This window comes from Lepus europaeus, chromosome 13 (genome assembly GCF_033115175.1).
Source record: "Lepus europaeus isolate LE1 chromosome 13, mLepTim1.pri, whole genome shotgun sequence".
Classification (NCBI taxonomy): domain Eukaryota; kingdom Metazoa; phylum Chordata; class Mammalia; order Lagomorpha; family Leporidae; genus Lepus; species Lepus europaeus.
This window is the reverse complement of record NC_084839.1, coordinates 7829387-7844754: the sequence shown is the minus strand read 5'-3', so window position 1 is coordinate 7844754 and position 15368 is coordinate 7829387. Positions and strand designations below refer to the sequence as shown.

The 15368-nt window shown below is 60.5% G+C and overlaps 1 protein-coding gene across 2 annotated transcripts; it reads right to left on the bottom strand.

Moving 5' to 3' along the window:
- Nucleotides 1–4776: 4776 nt before the first annotated feature.
- KLF11 (KLF transcription factor 11) lies at nucleotides 4777–15027 on the bottom strand. 2 transcript variants are annotated; one of them, XM_062208943.1, is made up of 4 exons: nucleotides 14950–15027; nucleotides 13394–13663; nucleotides 11202–12165; nucleotides 4777–7122 (listed from the first exon to the last, which is right to left on the bottom strand). In XM_062208943.1, exons 1-4 carry the CDS (start codon nucleotides 14989–14991, stop codon nucleotides 6836–6838), a joined length of 1563 nt encoding a protein of 520 aa, XP_062064927.1. In that variant the 5' UTR covers nucleotides 14992–15027; the 3' UTR covers nucleotides 4777–6835. The 2 variants fall into 2 exon arrangements, with proteins under 2 accessions (XP_062064927.1, XP_062064928.1); XM_062208944.1 differs by lacking the exon at nucleotides 14950–15027 and adding an exon at nucleotides 14147–14165.
- Between the last annotated feature and the right edge of the window lie 341 nt (nucleotides 15028–15368).

Here is a 15368-nt window from a genome sequence, read left to right as displayed (position 1 = left end):
ATTAGCCTAGTGAGCCGCGGCGCCGGCCTACATTCCCCATTTTTAAAAAGCCTAGACAAAGAGGCAAGTTGAGAGCAAAGGAACAGAGGCCAGTGTTGTGGCTGAACAGGTGGGGCCACCACTTGTGGTGCCATCATCCCCTATCAGGGCGCGAGTTCGAGTCCCAGCTGCTTTGCTTCCAATCCACTTCCCCTTAATGTGCACGGGAAATCACTGGAGGATGGCCCAAGGACTTGGGTCTCTTCCACCCATATGGGAGACCTGGATGGAGTTCCAGGCTCCTGGCTTCATTCGTGGGAGTGAAGCAGTGGATGGAAGATCTCTCTCTCTCTCTCTCTCTCTCCAGTCTGCCTTTCAAATAAAGAAATCTTAAACATAAGAGAGCAAAGGAACAGTGATGTCATGGCTGAGAAGCAGTTAACAGCCTTGGACACAACACAGCAGGGAATGGCGGCGTCAAAGTCACAACGCTGAGGGGGTAGGCTTGGGGCTGCCACCCAGAGAGTTTTCCAGGTAAAATGCTGGCTGGATGCCGCTAACATGTGCACACAAGGCCAAGGCCAGCGTGGGTGACAGTCTCAACTGTCAGTCTCCCTGACTGGCAGGCCTGGATGGTGGTGAGCCCTCACCCCTGCTCTCCTCCCTGTGCAGGCATGGGGCCACTCCTTCCCAGGACCCCTGGGAAGCCCCAGCCAGAGGCTGGCCACCCCAGGGAGAGTTTGCTGAGCCAGGGAACAAGAAGCCAGGGGCTTGGCTCATCCTGAGACACACGGCTCACAGATTCCAGGGCAAGGACCCGGCCCCCTACACAACACACACGCTTGGCACCTGCTGCAGGTTGCACACCACTGCAGCCCAGGGACTCTCACAGCTGGGGGAGGACGATTTTTGCCCTTAAGGTGCTTGCATTCCAGAGTATGCATGTATGTATGTGAGAGAGAGAGCGAGAGAGCGAGCGAGCCAGCACTCTCGCATCCATTGGTTCAATCCCCAAATGCCTACAACAGCTGGGCCTGGGCCAAAGCCAAGAGCCGGGAATTCAATCCAGGTCTCCCACACGGGTGACAGGGGTCGAGTTAGTTAAGCCAAACCTGCTGCCTAATAGGGTCCACGTGGGCAGAAAACCTGAGTCAGGGGCCGGGCCAGGCAGCAAACCCAGGGCCTCTACGTAGGACAGGTCTTCAGCCCGCACCCCACCTGCTGAGCCAAACGCCAGCCCCCCGAGCACTCAATGAACACACTGCGCGGGTTACACTGACCTCGCACGGGCTCTATTTTACTCCCCCAGTGGTCAGTGCTACTGGCCCAAGGTTGCAAAGCAGCCACGTGGTCAAGCCTGGATTTAATTAGGGCTTTGTTGTTGTTGTTCCAAGTTCAAGTCTTTTGGGGACCTCACAGCCAGCTCTTAGAGATGTAGGACAAATCTGAGAAGGTGCTGATGAGGTGCAGGGACTGGAGACAGTGCCTAGGCCCGGGAAGCCCCTTCAGTGACAGCCCCGGGTCGCAGGTGCAGGGACTGGAGATGGCGCCTAGGCCCGGGAAGCCCCTTCAGTGACAGCCCAGGTCGCAGGTGCTGGGAGCTGGCCCAGGGCCTGTTCAGGGCTGAGGCACTGCATCCCTCAGCTGCTGGGGGTGGTGGCGGGGGAGGGGGTGGCTATCTGCCAGGGGTGGCCAGGAGACTTCCCGGGAATCGTCTGCCTGGAGGGAGCGACCTGGCGCTTAGTGACCCTGTCCAGGTCAGCTACCCTCTCCGACAGGCTGGGATCCCACCCTGGCGGCCTCGTGGCCCGCACTGGCTGGCTTCCTAGGTGGCTGCAATCTACTGAAACATTGCCGATGCTGCATATTGTTAAACTCTGAGCCACAAATATATGTGAGGCAGACACACCGATGCATCCCTCACGTAGCAGCCAGCGTCACAGCCACGCGGCGACAGCTCCATTTCTGGTGAGCACTCAGAATTTTACACATTCATTCAGTAAGTGTACCACTCTCCCACCCGCAGTAGAGCTCACCTCGACTGATCTGTCATTGCAGTTTCTTATTCTGAGTTAGCTGTTATAGCTCACTGATACGCTGGAGCGAGACCAGAGTGCTGACTCCTGACACGTGTTGTGTGCGTCTGGAGAACTCCTCTGTTTTTCTAGACCCCAGTTCCATCGAAAATGCAGTTTTCACTTGACAGAGCCGCATGTGGCCTTGTTTGAAAAAAAAGCTGTCACTCTGAGGAAACACTGCGACCCACCCCTCGGGAAGTCTTCCGAGCTCGTACGGACGCTGGCCTGGACATCGAGTTCAAGAGGAGGGAGTCCCTGACGTGCTGCGTGACGGACCAAGCGGAGGGTTGTGCTAAAGGCGCAGCACAGGCCCTGGCAAACATGGAGGCCGCAGTCAGCCTTCCCTGGGGACGGCGGTGGACACCCTGTAGAGCTGACCAGGTCCCAGCACCAGCAGGAGGCAGTGAGCGTGCCAGGGGCCGGGAAAGGGGGGAGGCAGACCTGGGATCTGTCAGCAGGGGTTCACTATCTCCAGTCCCTGCACCTGCGACCCCGGGCTGTCACTGAAGGGGCTTCCCGGGCCTAGGCTAAGGAACATGGCGGTGACCAAAGCTGCAGCAACTGCCAGGGACAGAATGCCCGAGTACGTGCTCTGCCTTCACTCGACTGCTAACAGTGCGCAGCAGCCGCAGGGCTCACCACCCGAGACGCAGGAGCTTCAGGCCCGTGCGTGTGGGGACTGCGAGGGGCCCCTCGGACCCCGTGCAACTACTGTGTTTTTGCGCTGGCTGTGCAGTCGTTTGCTCCCTGTGCCCACCCCTGTGCCCACTGTTGTCCCTCTCACCTCCTCCCAGGTGACGTTCCTGGCTTTCACCCAGGAAACGCTCTGTGGGCGCATCCGTCTCAGGGGTGTCAAGACGCGGCACCGGTGGGCACCTGCCGGACGCTGCTGGGAGAGGTGGGAAGAGCCAGCGGCACACAGCTGGCTGTGCCGTGGCCGGGTGGCCCCAGGCAGTGAGATGCAGGCAGGCCCAGCCTGCGGGGCTCTTGTGGTGACGTTGGCCTTCACTTGGAGAGAGATGGAGCACGGTGGAGGGCTCTAGGCGGGGACATGACCAGACATTTCCAGACGCCTTCTTGTAAGCAAGTGGGCGGAGCCTGGAGGGCTGCCCAGGATCCAGGAGACCAGTGGTGGCGGGGACCAGATGACGGCACTGACAAAATGAGGAACAGGCACGTGCTAACGTCCTGCGTCACGAATGGTGGCAGAGTGAGCGTGGGCACGAGGCAGGCTGAATGACCAGTAACGACGGATATGCTGTTCTTTTGGAAGACAATGAGGTCGACAGAGTAAAGCAGGGTGGGGAAGATGAGGTGTGTGGGATTCTGCGATGCTGGCTGGACAGACGTCATCACACGCAGACACAATATCCCAAGCTCCGGTCCCAGGAGCAAGCCAGAGACACTCGCAGGGTCTTACGGTCTGCACTTCTTCTTTAAGACTTATTTATGTATTTGAAAGGCAGAGTTGGAGAAAGGCAGAAGCAGAGAGAGGGAGAAAGGCCTTCCATCCAGCGGTTCATCCCAGATGGCTGCAACGGCCGGAGCTGGGCAGATCCGAAGCCAGGAGCCAGGAGCTTCTTCCGGGTCTCCCACATGGGTGCAGGGCCCCAAGGACTTGGGCCATCTTCCACTGCTTTCCCAGGCCATAGCGGAGTTGGATCTGAAGAGGAGCAGCCAGGCCTCAAACTGGCGTCCATATGGGATGCTGGCACTACAGGTGGTACAGGTGGTAGCTGTGTCCACTATACCACAGCGCTGGCCCCTATACTTTTTTTTTTTTTTTTTTAAGATTCATTTCTTTATTTTGAAAGGCAGAGTTACAGACAGACCCTTCCATCTGCTGGCTTGCTCCCTAAATGGCCGCCAACAGTTAGGGCTGGGCCAGGCAGAAGCCAGACACTTCATCCGGGTCTCCCACGTAGGCTGCAGGGCCCAAGCACGGTGGCCCTACCATCCATGTGGGAGAGTCAGACGGAGCCCAGGCTCCTGTGTGGCCTGGCCCAGCCTTGGCTGTTGCAGCCATTTGGGAAGTGAACCAGCTGGTGGAAGATCTCTCTCCCTCTCTCTGTAACTCTGTCATTTGAATAAATGAACGAGAGAGAGAGAGAGAGAGAGAGAGAGAGAGGGAAACCAAGCAGACTGCGGCCCCAGAATGTGCTTCGTGGCCCTGGCTGGGGGTGGAGCCAGGGAGGCCCTTCCAGCGTACCTCTTCAGTCCAACTCTGCCCGTCGCTCTTGGCACAGGAGAACAACCTACAAGGTCACAGGCTGCTGCCATGGCTGGGTGGTAGTTCCGAAGTCCCCCACAGGCCCGAGAATTGACGGGTGGTGACTGGAGGGGGCCTGGTGGGAGAGTGCCCTTGGAGGCGGTCCTGGGGAGGGCTGGGCCCCAGCTGTCTCTGCTTCCCGGCTCGCCGCCTGCCTCTCCCCGGGTAGCCCAAGCCGTGGGGCTGGCGAGCCAAGGTACACCCCCGTTCTCCCCAGCAGCTCTCTCAGGCAGTGACCCCGAGCCAGGCCCGCCCGAGTGGCCGCCGCCTCACACGCCTCCTTCAGAACCAACCCCGGGAGGAGTCTAGGGAGCAGGACACCGGGCGGGGAGTTCAGGTGGGGCCAGCGGTGAGCCGGGCAGACCTCGGTTCCAGAGACGCCGGGCAGTCAGACGACACAGCACACAGGTCCAGTTTGCAAATCAAAGAAGTTTTATATGATTCCAAGAAAAAAGTGACATTACACATACCCATTTAAATAATAAGCCTGTTACATAAAACATAATTATGAAACAGTCTACACTTTATTATCGAAACTACTTAAAAGGCTCAGAGTCAAAAACGATCAAGCACAATTGCTCCAGCGATAAAGTGCATGAGGGGAACCCGCCGCGTGGCGCCCGGCTCCAGCGCCCACGGCCCGCAGCCGAGGCGCCCGGCCGCCCGACAAGGGCTCTGGTGCGCAGATCTTTCAGGCAGGAACTGCTTTCCAACTTAGAATCTTCCCACAGACAAACGGGGGTGGGGTGGGGGGGCAAGGAGGGCACTGCGTACAGAAGATGTCACTAAATCTCATCAAGAAGTGGAAGCGTACATCAAAGCCATCCTACAGAATGTAGACACGACACTGTCCGAGAGTGACCTCTATGTGACAAGCAGCCGCTCAAAGACCGTGAGCTACCCACCAGGACGCCAGGACTGACTGCACACGGAAAAATATCCAAATTTAATGCCATTTATGACATACACGTTGTCAAAAACGTTTATGCTGATTTTTATGGAGTTGGACACAGGTTTGGGGCAGCAGGGCAAACACGAGCTGTGTACAGTCACGGGGCGCCTGCAACTGTGTGCATCTCAGACAACAGGACATTCAACCCAGGGAGGCATCCAGAAATGTGAAGACTCCCCAAAACACATCCACCCACGCACGAGCATCCCAGAGCAGCTGATATTGGAGGGGGCAACTTAATGAGCATCAGATCACACACGGAGCGTGGTGAGGGCTGGATCAGACCACGAAGACCTGAACACAAAACCCACCTTGCCAACAACTAAAAGACAGAGATGGAAGCTAAACACGGCACACAGCACCCTCAGGCCGCCGAGGCAGGGCAACGTTCCCGATGTTTCTGCATTTACTGTTGCCAGAATCCCAATATGCAGCTAAAGCCGGGGTCGGCGGGCCCGGGGAGGCCAGCCTGGCATTTCTAGGGCATGCGCTGACACCTGCTCCGTGGAGCCCAGGGCCTCCCTTCTGGGTGGGCGGCAGAAAAGCCCGCGCCGAATACTGTTCCGTTTGACCCAAGCCTCCTTCACAGAAAACGAAGGGCAGCGGTGCTACACCTGCCTTTCCTACAGTTTCTCCCGCTGAACAAAGGAGCCAGCGCCGCAGAGCTGTCTGCCCGCTCATCTCAGACGAGCGCCCTCTGCGGAAAGTTCACCCGGCAGCACACACGCTTCCTCATTCTCCGCCACGCAGGACCCAGGACAGGGAAGTCAACTGACAACCAACGGGGCAGCTGGGTTTCCGGGTCGGCAGCCTCTTTGTGGCACCCCAGGTGCCACAGGACACGGAGCGGGCCCAGGAGACACACGGCACGCACGCCGAGATCCGGCAGTGGCTCCTGCTCGGGTGCAGGCCAGCGGCTCGCGGGCAGCCTGCCCAGCACGTCCTTGGGAGCCACAGGTGCCCGGTTCTGGTCAACAGGCATGGCTGCCTGGGATTTTGCTTGGAAATATTGTGGGAAACTGAACGCAATTTCCCCCTTTTCTCTAAGAGGCTCTTCTTCAACCAGTTTTCATTCCAACAATTCTCAGATCTAGAAATCCCAGTAACAACTTTTTTTTTTTTTTGAATAACGTGCTGAGTTTACTAAAAAGCAGGGTTATTACAAAAACGTGTTACTAAACATGAAAAGAAGGCTGTAAAATCGTCCACCTAGGAACTGGTCATCTGAGCACCAACAATATAAATATTTTTATAAAAAACAGTATAAAATTAGTACCCTGTCTCGCTTCTACAAAACATGAATAGAAAGGTTGTAAAAATCCAGATTTTGTAAACTTTATTGCCAAAATGTTTGTCTGAATGCTGGTGATTTAAATTATAAAATTTTCTTCCATTTCCTTAAAAAAAAACCAAACCTTCTGAAACTACAAAGATACTGAACAGGGTCTCAACCAGAAAAGCAAAGTTAACGCGCTCTCCAGAGAACCAGCCCCCCGGCCTCCCTCAGTCCAGGGCCTTCTCTGTGGACAGGAAGCCCAGGGCCGCGCTGGCCCGCCCTCAGGCGGAGGCTGGCGTGGGCGTGGGGGCTCCCGGGCTCCCGGGGCTCTCTGCCGAGGCGACTCTGTTCAGTCTGCCGACCTCGGCCTGCCAGCCGGGGGCCTTCTTGGCGGTCATGTGGCGCCGGGCGTGCTTCGTCAGGTGGTCGCTGCGCATGAAGCGCCGCTCACACACGGGGCACACGAACTTCTTCTCTCCCGTGTGGGTCCTGCGGTGGCGGGACAGCTCATCGGAGCGGGCGAACTTCTTCTCACAGGCGTCCCAGCTGCAGGCGAACGGCTTCTCCCCTAGGAGGCGAGAAGACACAGACGCTCAGCACCTTCGCGGATCGGTTCATTTCAGTCTGCTCAGCAAAGCCTTGGAGGAAAGTGAGGTCTGAACTCGGCACTGGCTCACTCACAGCCGGACAGCCGCCAAGACGCACGACCTAGGGGCAACGCGCCAGGGCCAGAGGGATGCAACCAGCCTCATCTTAGGAAGGTATTGTCGGTGAAAATACATCTCCTGGAACTGGGGCGGGACGCTCTCAAGGGGGGCAATGCCCATCCCTGCAGGATGAACTGCGCCTCCAGAATGTTCTCTGGGACTTACACGACCTCTCAGAGTCACTCAGTCCATCTCTGCAGCTCCTACGTCACTGACAAACAGATCGGTTACAAAACAGAGGGGTCAGAAATCAAACAGCTGGGGCGGCTCTGTGGTGCGGCAGGTTAAGCCATCAACTTGGGGCACCGGCACTGCCAATCAGACTGCTGGTGCCAGTCCTGGCTGCTGCGCTTCCCATCAAGCTCCTTGCTGACGTGCCCGTGAAAGTGGTGGAAGACGGCCCAAATGCCTGGGCCCTGTCAGCCATGTGCCAGACCCGGATGGAGCTCCAGGCTCCTGGCGTCAGCCTGGCCCACTCCGGGCTGCTGCAGCCTTTGGGGAGTGAACCAGAGGATGGATGATCTGTCTCTCCCTCTCTCTGTCACTCAGTCTTTCAAACAAATAAATCTTTTTTTTTTTTTTTTTTTGACAGGCAGAGTGGATAGTGAGAGAGAGAGAGACAGAGAGAAAGGTCTTCCTTTTGCCGTTGGTTCACCCTCCAATGGCTGCTGCGGCCGGCGCATCTCGCTGATCTGAAGGCAGGAGCCAGGTGCTTCTCCTGGTCTCCCATGCAGGTGCAGGGCCCAAGCACTTGGGCCATCCTCCCCTGCCTTCCTGGGCCATAGCAGAGAGCTGGCCTGGAAGAGGAGCAACCAGGACTAGAACCCAGCGCCCCAACCGGGACTAGAACCCGATGTGCTGGCGCCGTGAGGCGGAGGATTAGCCTGTTAAGCCACGGCGCCGGCCCAAACAAATAAATCTTAACGAGAACAGTCACTGTTATGACTTCGCTTTCTGTCGTAACAGAATCACCAAGACAGGCTACTTATAAAGGAAGGATTGCTTAGTTCATGGTCTTGGAAGTTCACAATGCAAGGTCACAGAATTCGGATTAATTTCCACTCCCTTAGCAGCACTGACTCCAGGCAGCGAACATTTAATCCACGGCCTCTGGGAGACCTCCAACACCCAACTAGTACCCAAGCACCCTCTTGTGATACGCTTTAAGCATGTCTGTCATTCACTCAAAGTTTCGGAGCGTCAGTAAGTACCCCACGTGTGTCTTCCTGGAGGTACAGGGGTGAGCAGGGGGGCCTTCCCCACAGAGGCCGGGGGCTCTGCAGCCCCCCCCCCCCAGCAGAGCTCTGCGGGCCTCTCTGGGCAGAGGAGCACACCCCTTCTCCCGCCAGGCTGTGAACCGCACACTACACGCGTGACCAGGACGCGTCTTCCCCTGGATTATGACCGATCCAGCCATCTCCATCTTCACACAGTTAAGCTGTTGCCCAGCACTTGGTCCAGCAGGAGGCAAATAAACGATTTCCATCCACGAGTGAAATCCGCAATTCTCAGAGGTGAACTAACAGGAAAACGCAGTACTACAATGAACCAGACTAACAGCACGGGCTACGAAGGCCTGTGTGTGAGCAGCAGGCTCTGTTAGGGCCTGAGCACGTCGCCCGCAGCTCACACCGCAGACGCAGCCCCCAAGGTCTATGTTCGCGGTTCGTGAGAGCCGGGCCCTGAGAAGCGACTGGGTCAAGGCCCTGCCCTGACGGATGGACTCCTAGGCTATGGAGGCGGGGGCTTTGTTAGAAAGGCAGCTGCCCCCAGGGGTGACGACTGGGCACTACATAAACCTCATTCTTGATAAATTACTACCGCAACAGCAGCCAAGAGTGCTGCCCTACTGCCTCAGTGGACGCCCTGGGGCTGGACTCACCAACAGGCCTCTGGCACGGGGTCTGCGCAGCTCCCCACTTGTCCGCAACACATCGCACATCTCTCATCCGTTCCCTCCACTGACCCCAATTTAAACATTTTTCAGACTGGTAGAAATACGTAAAAAGTGATTGTGCCCAGGGTAAACGTAGAAAAGTTTCTATTTCAAACTCCAACTGTTTACTAAGTGGCACGAGGGGACGCTTTACAACGTCATGGCTCTTTCAACCGAAGCACTGAGGTTAACAGGAGAGGATGTTTGATTTGACCAGACACACCATCTGGCTGCAGGGAAGCTGGCTGGAGAAGCCGTGACACCTCCTTCGACCCCTGCTTCCATCTGGGATCTGCAGCCCCCTGTGCAGCTGGTGTCAGGCCACGCACCCACGAGAGCAGAGCCCCGCCCACTGTGACCAGGCCAGCCACCCCCATCGCACGCAGGACGCAGCCCTCACTGACCAGCATCAGGCCTGAGTGTGAGACACGAGGGATTCACACTCAGGGGACAGAGGACAAGTATACAAGCAACTAAAGAACAGAGAGACAGACAACAGCCTACGAGGGTCAAGGACGGAAGGAAAAGGAGCGACATTCTGAGAACCAGCTCTGGCCGGCCCTGGCAGGGCTCCCAGGCCGTGAGGGTGGATGCATGGCGAGCAGGGCCCAGTGGCCCATCTTCTCTAATGGGCCAGGAGGAGGGCCTGGGCCTCACGCAAGCCGCCAGCAGTAGACAAACAGCGCAGTTCCTTCCCACCTCCCTCTGCAGAACCGCTGACCTGTCACGGTGACACTGTGTAGTGAGCAGACTGTTTAACCGGAGGGTCCTTTAAAACCGCACGACACAACACAGCTCACAGGCTGCCCGCCGTAACCCCCCCCCCCCCGCCAGCAACACGCAGGCCTCTGCCCATCAGACTCCTGGGCACACCCCCGCAGCTCACAGGCTGCCCGCCGTACCCACCCCCCCCCAGCAACACGCAGGCCTCTGCCCATCAGAGTCCTGGACACACCCCCGCAGCTCACAGGCTGCCCACCGTACCCCCCCCCCCAGCAACACGCAGGCCTCCGCCCATCAGAGTCCTGGACACACCCCCGCAGCTCACAGGCTGCCCGCCGTATCCCCCCCCCCCCCAGCAACACGCAGGCCTCCGCCCATCAGAGTCCTGGACACACCCCCGCAGCTCACAGGCTGCCCAACATACCCCCCCCCCCCCCCGCCTCCTCCGCCAGCAACACACAGGCCTCCGCCCATCAGACTCCTGGGCACACCCCCGTAGCTCACAGGCTGCCCGCCGTACCCCCCCCCCCCCCCCCGCCAGCAACACGCAGGCCTCTGCCCATCAGTCCTGGACACACCCCCGCAGCTCACAGGCTGCCCGCCTTACCCCCCCCACCCCCTGCCAGCAACACGCAGGCCTCCGCCCATCAGACTCCTGGACACACCCCCGGGGCGCTGTTTAAATGTAAACTTCAAAGAAAGACAAAGCACAGCTCAGTTCCCCGTGGACACTAGCCCGGGTTCCAGTGCGTGCGGCCACTGGCCACTCCCTGGACGGCCAAGAGGATATTTCTACACACAGTTGACTGGACAATAAAGCAATTCTTAGATCATTAAGAGTGGTTGTGATTTCCCCCTTCTATTTTTTTTTTATAAATTCTTTTTAATTTCATGGACAATATGATACATATTGTATAGAAGATTTCTCCATCCTCAAAAGAAAGGAAACTATTTGTCTAGAATACTGTCGAGTTCGACGCGTCTACAGTCTGGACAGAACCTGCCCACGAGCCACCCAACAAGGCATTTCAGTGAGTGCCATTGCGCATTTCCTAGAACGCAAAGCAGCATGGGTGTTTCCTACAAAACGAAAACGGGCACCACGACCCCCAGGAGGGCTATGGAAGGACCAGCATCCAGACCCCTGTGCCCTCGCCCCACTCGGCAGGAAAACCAGACGGCTGTGCCGACGAGACGGCGGGCGCGCTTCGGAACCTCAGGAAAACAGCTCAGGGCACTCCCTAGCCCCAGCCTCCCTGGCCCCCCCAGCCCCGGGCGTACCTGTGTGAGTGCGCAGATGAGCCTTGAGGTGGGAACTTTTGAAGTAGGTCTTCCGGCAGCCTGGGAAGTTGCAAACGTAGTTCCTCCTTCGAGAAAAGTCTACCTGAGGGGCACAGTTTTGGCTGGAGGTGATAAACACTGGGGCGGGCGCGAGAGGCAGCAGCTTGGTGCTCCCGACAGCCACAACGCTGGACGTGCAGGAGGCCGGCTGGGGCAGGGCGCCCGGGGGTAGGACCAGCATCACAGTTCCCTGAGGCACAGGCGGGCCCACGAACAAGGGCTGGGGCGCGGGAGCCGCCTGGGGTAGGATGGGTTTGACAGTCCCCGAAGACAACTGCGGGGCGGCGTTCAGAAAAGCTGAAAACGCGCCACTCGGTCCCGTCACAGAGATCATCTGGCAAAGGACAGGGGCGCTGGGGACAGGGACGGTAATCACAGGCGTGGCTTTCCTTGGCAAGTCATTTTCCGGATTCTTTGGTGAGCAGGTCTGCACTGCCACGGGCCACCCTGCCTGCTGGCCTCTGCTGCTGGTCAGGGAGCCACCAGACTTGTGCAAGCAAGGCTCGCAGGGCGCCGAGGTAGGGCTGAGCGAAGTGTCCGCAAGGCGCGGGTCTTGCAAAGCTTCCGAATGCCCCAGAAGCTGTGCCCCTCCTTGTCTTCTGTTGGAAAGCTGCTGTTCTTGGGCGTGGGCGGCGGCGCAGTGGGCAGGAGCCGGGCTCTCTCCAGTGTGGCGGATCACACTCGTCACCACGGCTCTGCAGGGGACGCCAGGGGCGGGCTCCGCAGGTTCTGGCCGCAGGCCTGGCAAGCCCCCCTCCGCAGCCCTGCTCGGCACTCTGGCTGCCACAGCAGAGGGTGGCGGGACGGCCATGACCGCGCGTGCTCTGGAGTCAGCTACTTGGGAAGGAACGGGGGTCCGGGCGGATGGCTCCACGAGGTCCGGGCTCTGAGGAGGAGTGATGCACTTAAAAAAAAAAAAAAGTACCATATGGAAAGGTTGTTTGGATTAAGTATATTTTTTAAAGATTTAATTACTTGAGAGGCAGAGTTACAGAGAGAGGGAGAGAGGGAGAGGTCTTCCATCCGCTGTTTCAACCCCAAATGACTACAACGGCTGGAGCTGGGCCGATCTGAAGCCAGGAGCCAGGAGCTTCTTCTGGGTCTCCCACGCGGGTGCAGGGGCCAAGCATTTGGGCCATCCTCCACTGCTTTTGCTTGGGGTAACTTTTAAAAGGGATTTACTTGACCCTGTTGCCCCCACTGCCTCTAGAAGGCAGCACCTCAGGAGGCTGGTCCGGGCCTGCTTGGCGCCCCAGGCCCTCAGGGCTGCAGAGGCACGGGGCTCTCAGCCCCTCCCCACCTTGCTGGCCCCTCCCGACCCGTGCTCGTGCTCGGTTGTAGGATGTCAGTGCGGCTCCTACACCGCGCAGCACTGACATGAGCGACTGACGCACTCGGACTCCAGGGGAAGCACATTTTACTACAAAGTGAACGCTTTTCACAGTGACTGCAGGTTCTGAACACAGACACCCAACACACCCCCAGCTCATCAGTGCATGGTCACTGACTGCCAGAGCTGCACCTGTCTTTTCGCTCCCACCAAAAATTCTCACTGCCGTCAGCTACCCGCAGGAGGGCCGGGGCCGAGGAAGCCAGGCCACGGCTGCCACAGCCCTCTCCACCACCAAGTCCAGCCCGCGCCCCTCCAGCCCGGGACAATCACACCACAGTGTCCTGTCTGTTGGCCGCCCACGGCGCTCAGCTTCTCCCAGCTGAGGAGCAACCTCCCAGCTGCAGCAAGGCAAAAGGCAAAAGCAAACACCAAGAGCCACGACGTAACGCGCCGAACTCACGCTAGAAGCTGGCCACCGCACAAAGGCAAAGGTGTCAGGGCAGGCTGCCTAAAGGCAAACCCAACTCAGCTCTCTCCAGCTGCCACCTGTGCGCGCCGGGCCCGCACCGAGTCGCGGGGGGGGCCCTCGCTCGGCACTGCAAGGCTCCCAGGGAGAGGAGGAATGCCGGTTTCTCCCGTCTACCTGCGGGCTGCGTCCCGTGGCGGGCGAGCGGGGACCCTCCTGCACCCCTCCACCCCCACAGGGAGCGTGCGCACCTGCCCAGCGGCCCCCAGCTCAGCACGCCCACCAGGCCGTCCTGGTCATTCCACACACACGCCGCTCTGCCCCGCCTCTTACCAGGGTGGAGAAAGAGTGGAAGTCCTTTGGTAGCTCGGGCGTGGCTGTGTCCACGTGCACCACGGTGGTGACGTCCCCAGAGTCCGAGACCGGTGTGAGGGGCCTGATCTTTAACAGGTCCCCTTTCTGGGACCTTTGGCCCCAGGAGCTCATGCAGACCAGAGCCTCCACAGCTTCAATGTCCGTCTGTCCCCAGATGCTGCACGTGGACTTCTCGCTGTCGTGCCGCTTCCGCTCCAGGATCGACTCACAGATGTCCATGATGTCAACCTAAGGTCACACAAGACAAGGGCTTATTGGTCGGGGGCAAACCCGGGAGGGAGACCTGTTCCGGCCAGGTGGAAAGGCACACCGGGAACCTGAGCCATGCACGCGACGCTCGGCAGGCAGCTCCGAGTCCCGGGGGGAGACGCTAGCTAACGGAGCTCATGACAACTCGGCTCCGGAGCCAGCTCCTGAAGGCTGCACTTGGCGAGCCCGCGATTTCCACCGGAACCCCGACTCCTACAAACGGCTGCGAAGTCCACGTTTTGTCTTGGGTAAATGATTAATTTACCCAAGTGGCTGGCGAAGGCACCGCAGTGTGGGCGCTCCCCCTCCACTGCCCAGCCCTCAGCCGCGGGACCAAGCCCGGCCGGCTCCTCTGCAGACGCCAAGCCTGGCAGTCACTCGTTCCAGCCCCGAGACTTGCCGGGCTGAGAGGAAGGAAGCCAGCCCGGCCGAGGGGAGAAGGGAAGTCACGGGGACACTGACCGATCTGCTCCCAGGACTTGCAGATCTGTGCAGACACACAGCTTCCCGCGCAGTGCCGAGGGTCGTCCCGGAGCAAACAGGTGACACACCCTGCCCTGTCCAGCCGCACTGGCCACCTGGGTCTGGCGGCTGCTCCCCAGCCCGACGCGCCCGCACCTCCCGCCCCGCGAGGCCTGCACCCCGAGCGCCCCTTCCGGGCCTCGATTCCCGCCCGCGCCCTCCCCACCTCCCGCGTGCGGCTTCCCGCCAGCGCTCTTCGCTCCGCCCCTCCAACCGCGGCCCCGCCCCTGCCCCACCCACTGTCGTGGCCCCACCCCTCCGGCCGCGGCCCCGCCCCACTCACCCCGCCCGCATGCCGCGTTCCCGCCAATCGCCCTTGCTCCGCCCCTCCGGCCGCGGCCCCGCCCCGCCCCACCCACCCCGCCCGCATGCCGCGCTCCCGCTAACAGCCCTCGCCCCGCCCCTCCGGGCGTGGCCCCGCCCCGCCCCCCCACCCCCCCCGCGTGCCGCGCTCCCGCCAACCGCCCTCGCCCCGCCCCCTGCCCCTCGCCCCGCCCGCGGGCCGCGCCCCCACCCCACGGCCGCCCTCCTCACAGGGCGCGGCTGACGTCATGGCTGGAAATAGCCCGGCGCCCGGGCGGGGCGGCCGCGCGCGCGAGACAAAGCGCACGTCAGGCGGCGCCGGGCACACGCCCCCTCCCCGCCCCGGCCCCGCCGCCGCCGCTCCCTCCCGGGCCCCGCGGCTCCCGCGCTGCGCCCCCCGCTCGGGCGCGCGCCCTCCCCGCGCCGGCCCCGCCACTCACCGCGCGCGCCTCGCCCGGCCCCGCGGAGCCCGGTGTGTGCATGGCGCCGGCCGGTCGCAGGCGACAAAGCGGCCGCGAGCCGCGAGCGCGGCGCACGTGGGCGGCGGGCGGCGGCGACCGGAGCTGCTGCGCCCGCCCGCACCGTCTGCCCGGCGCGGCCCTCGCGGCGCGGGAGGGGCGGGGCGCCGCCGAGGGAGCGGCCGCGGGGGCGGGGCGCCGCGCGGACCAAAATACGCCGCGCCCTGCAGGGGCGGGCCGGCCGGCGCCAGCCAATCGGCGCGCGGCTCGTGCGCGGCCGGCCAATGGGCGCCGCGAGGGGCCGCGTGATCGGAGCCTGGCCGCGGCGTGATCGCGCCGGCCGGGAGGCGGCACGTGTTTTGGTCGGGACCAGGGGGCGGGGCCTGAGCCCTGGAAAGTAG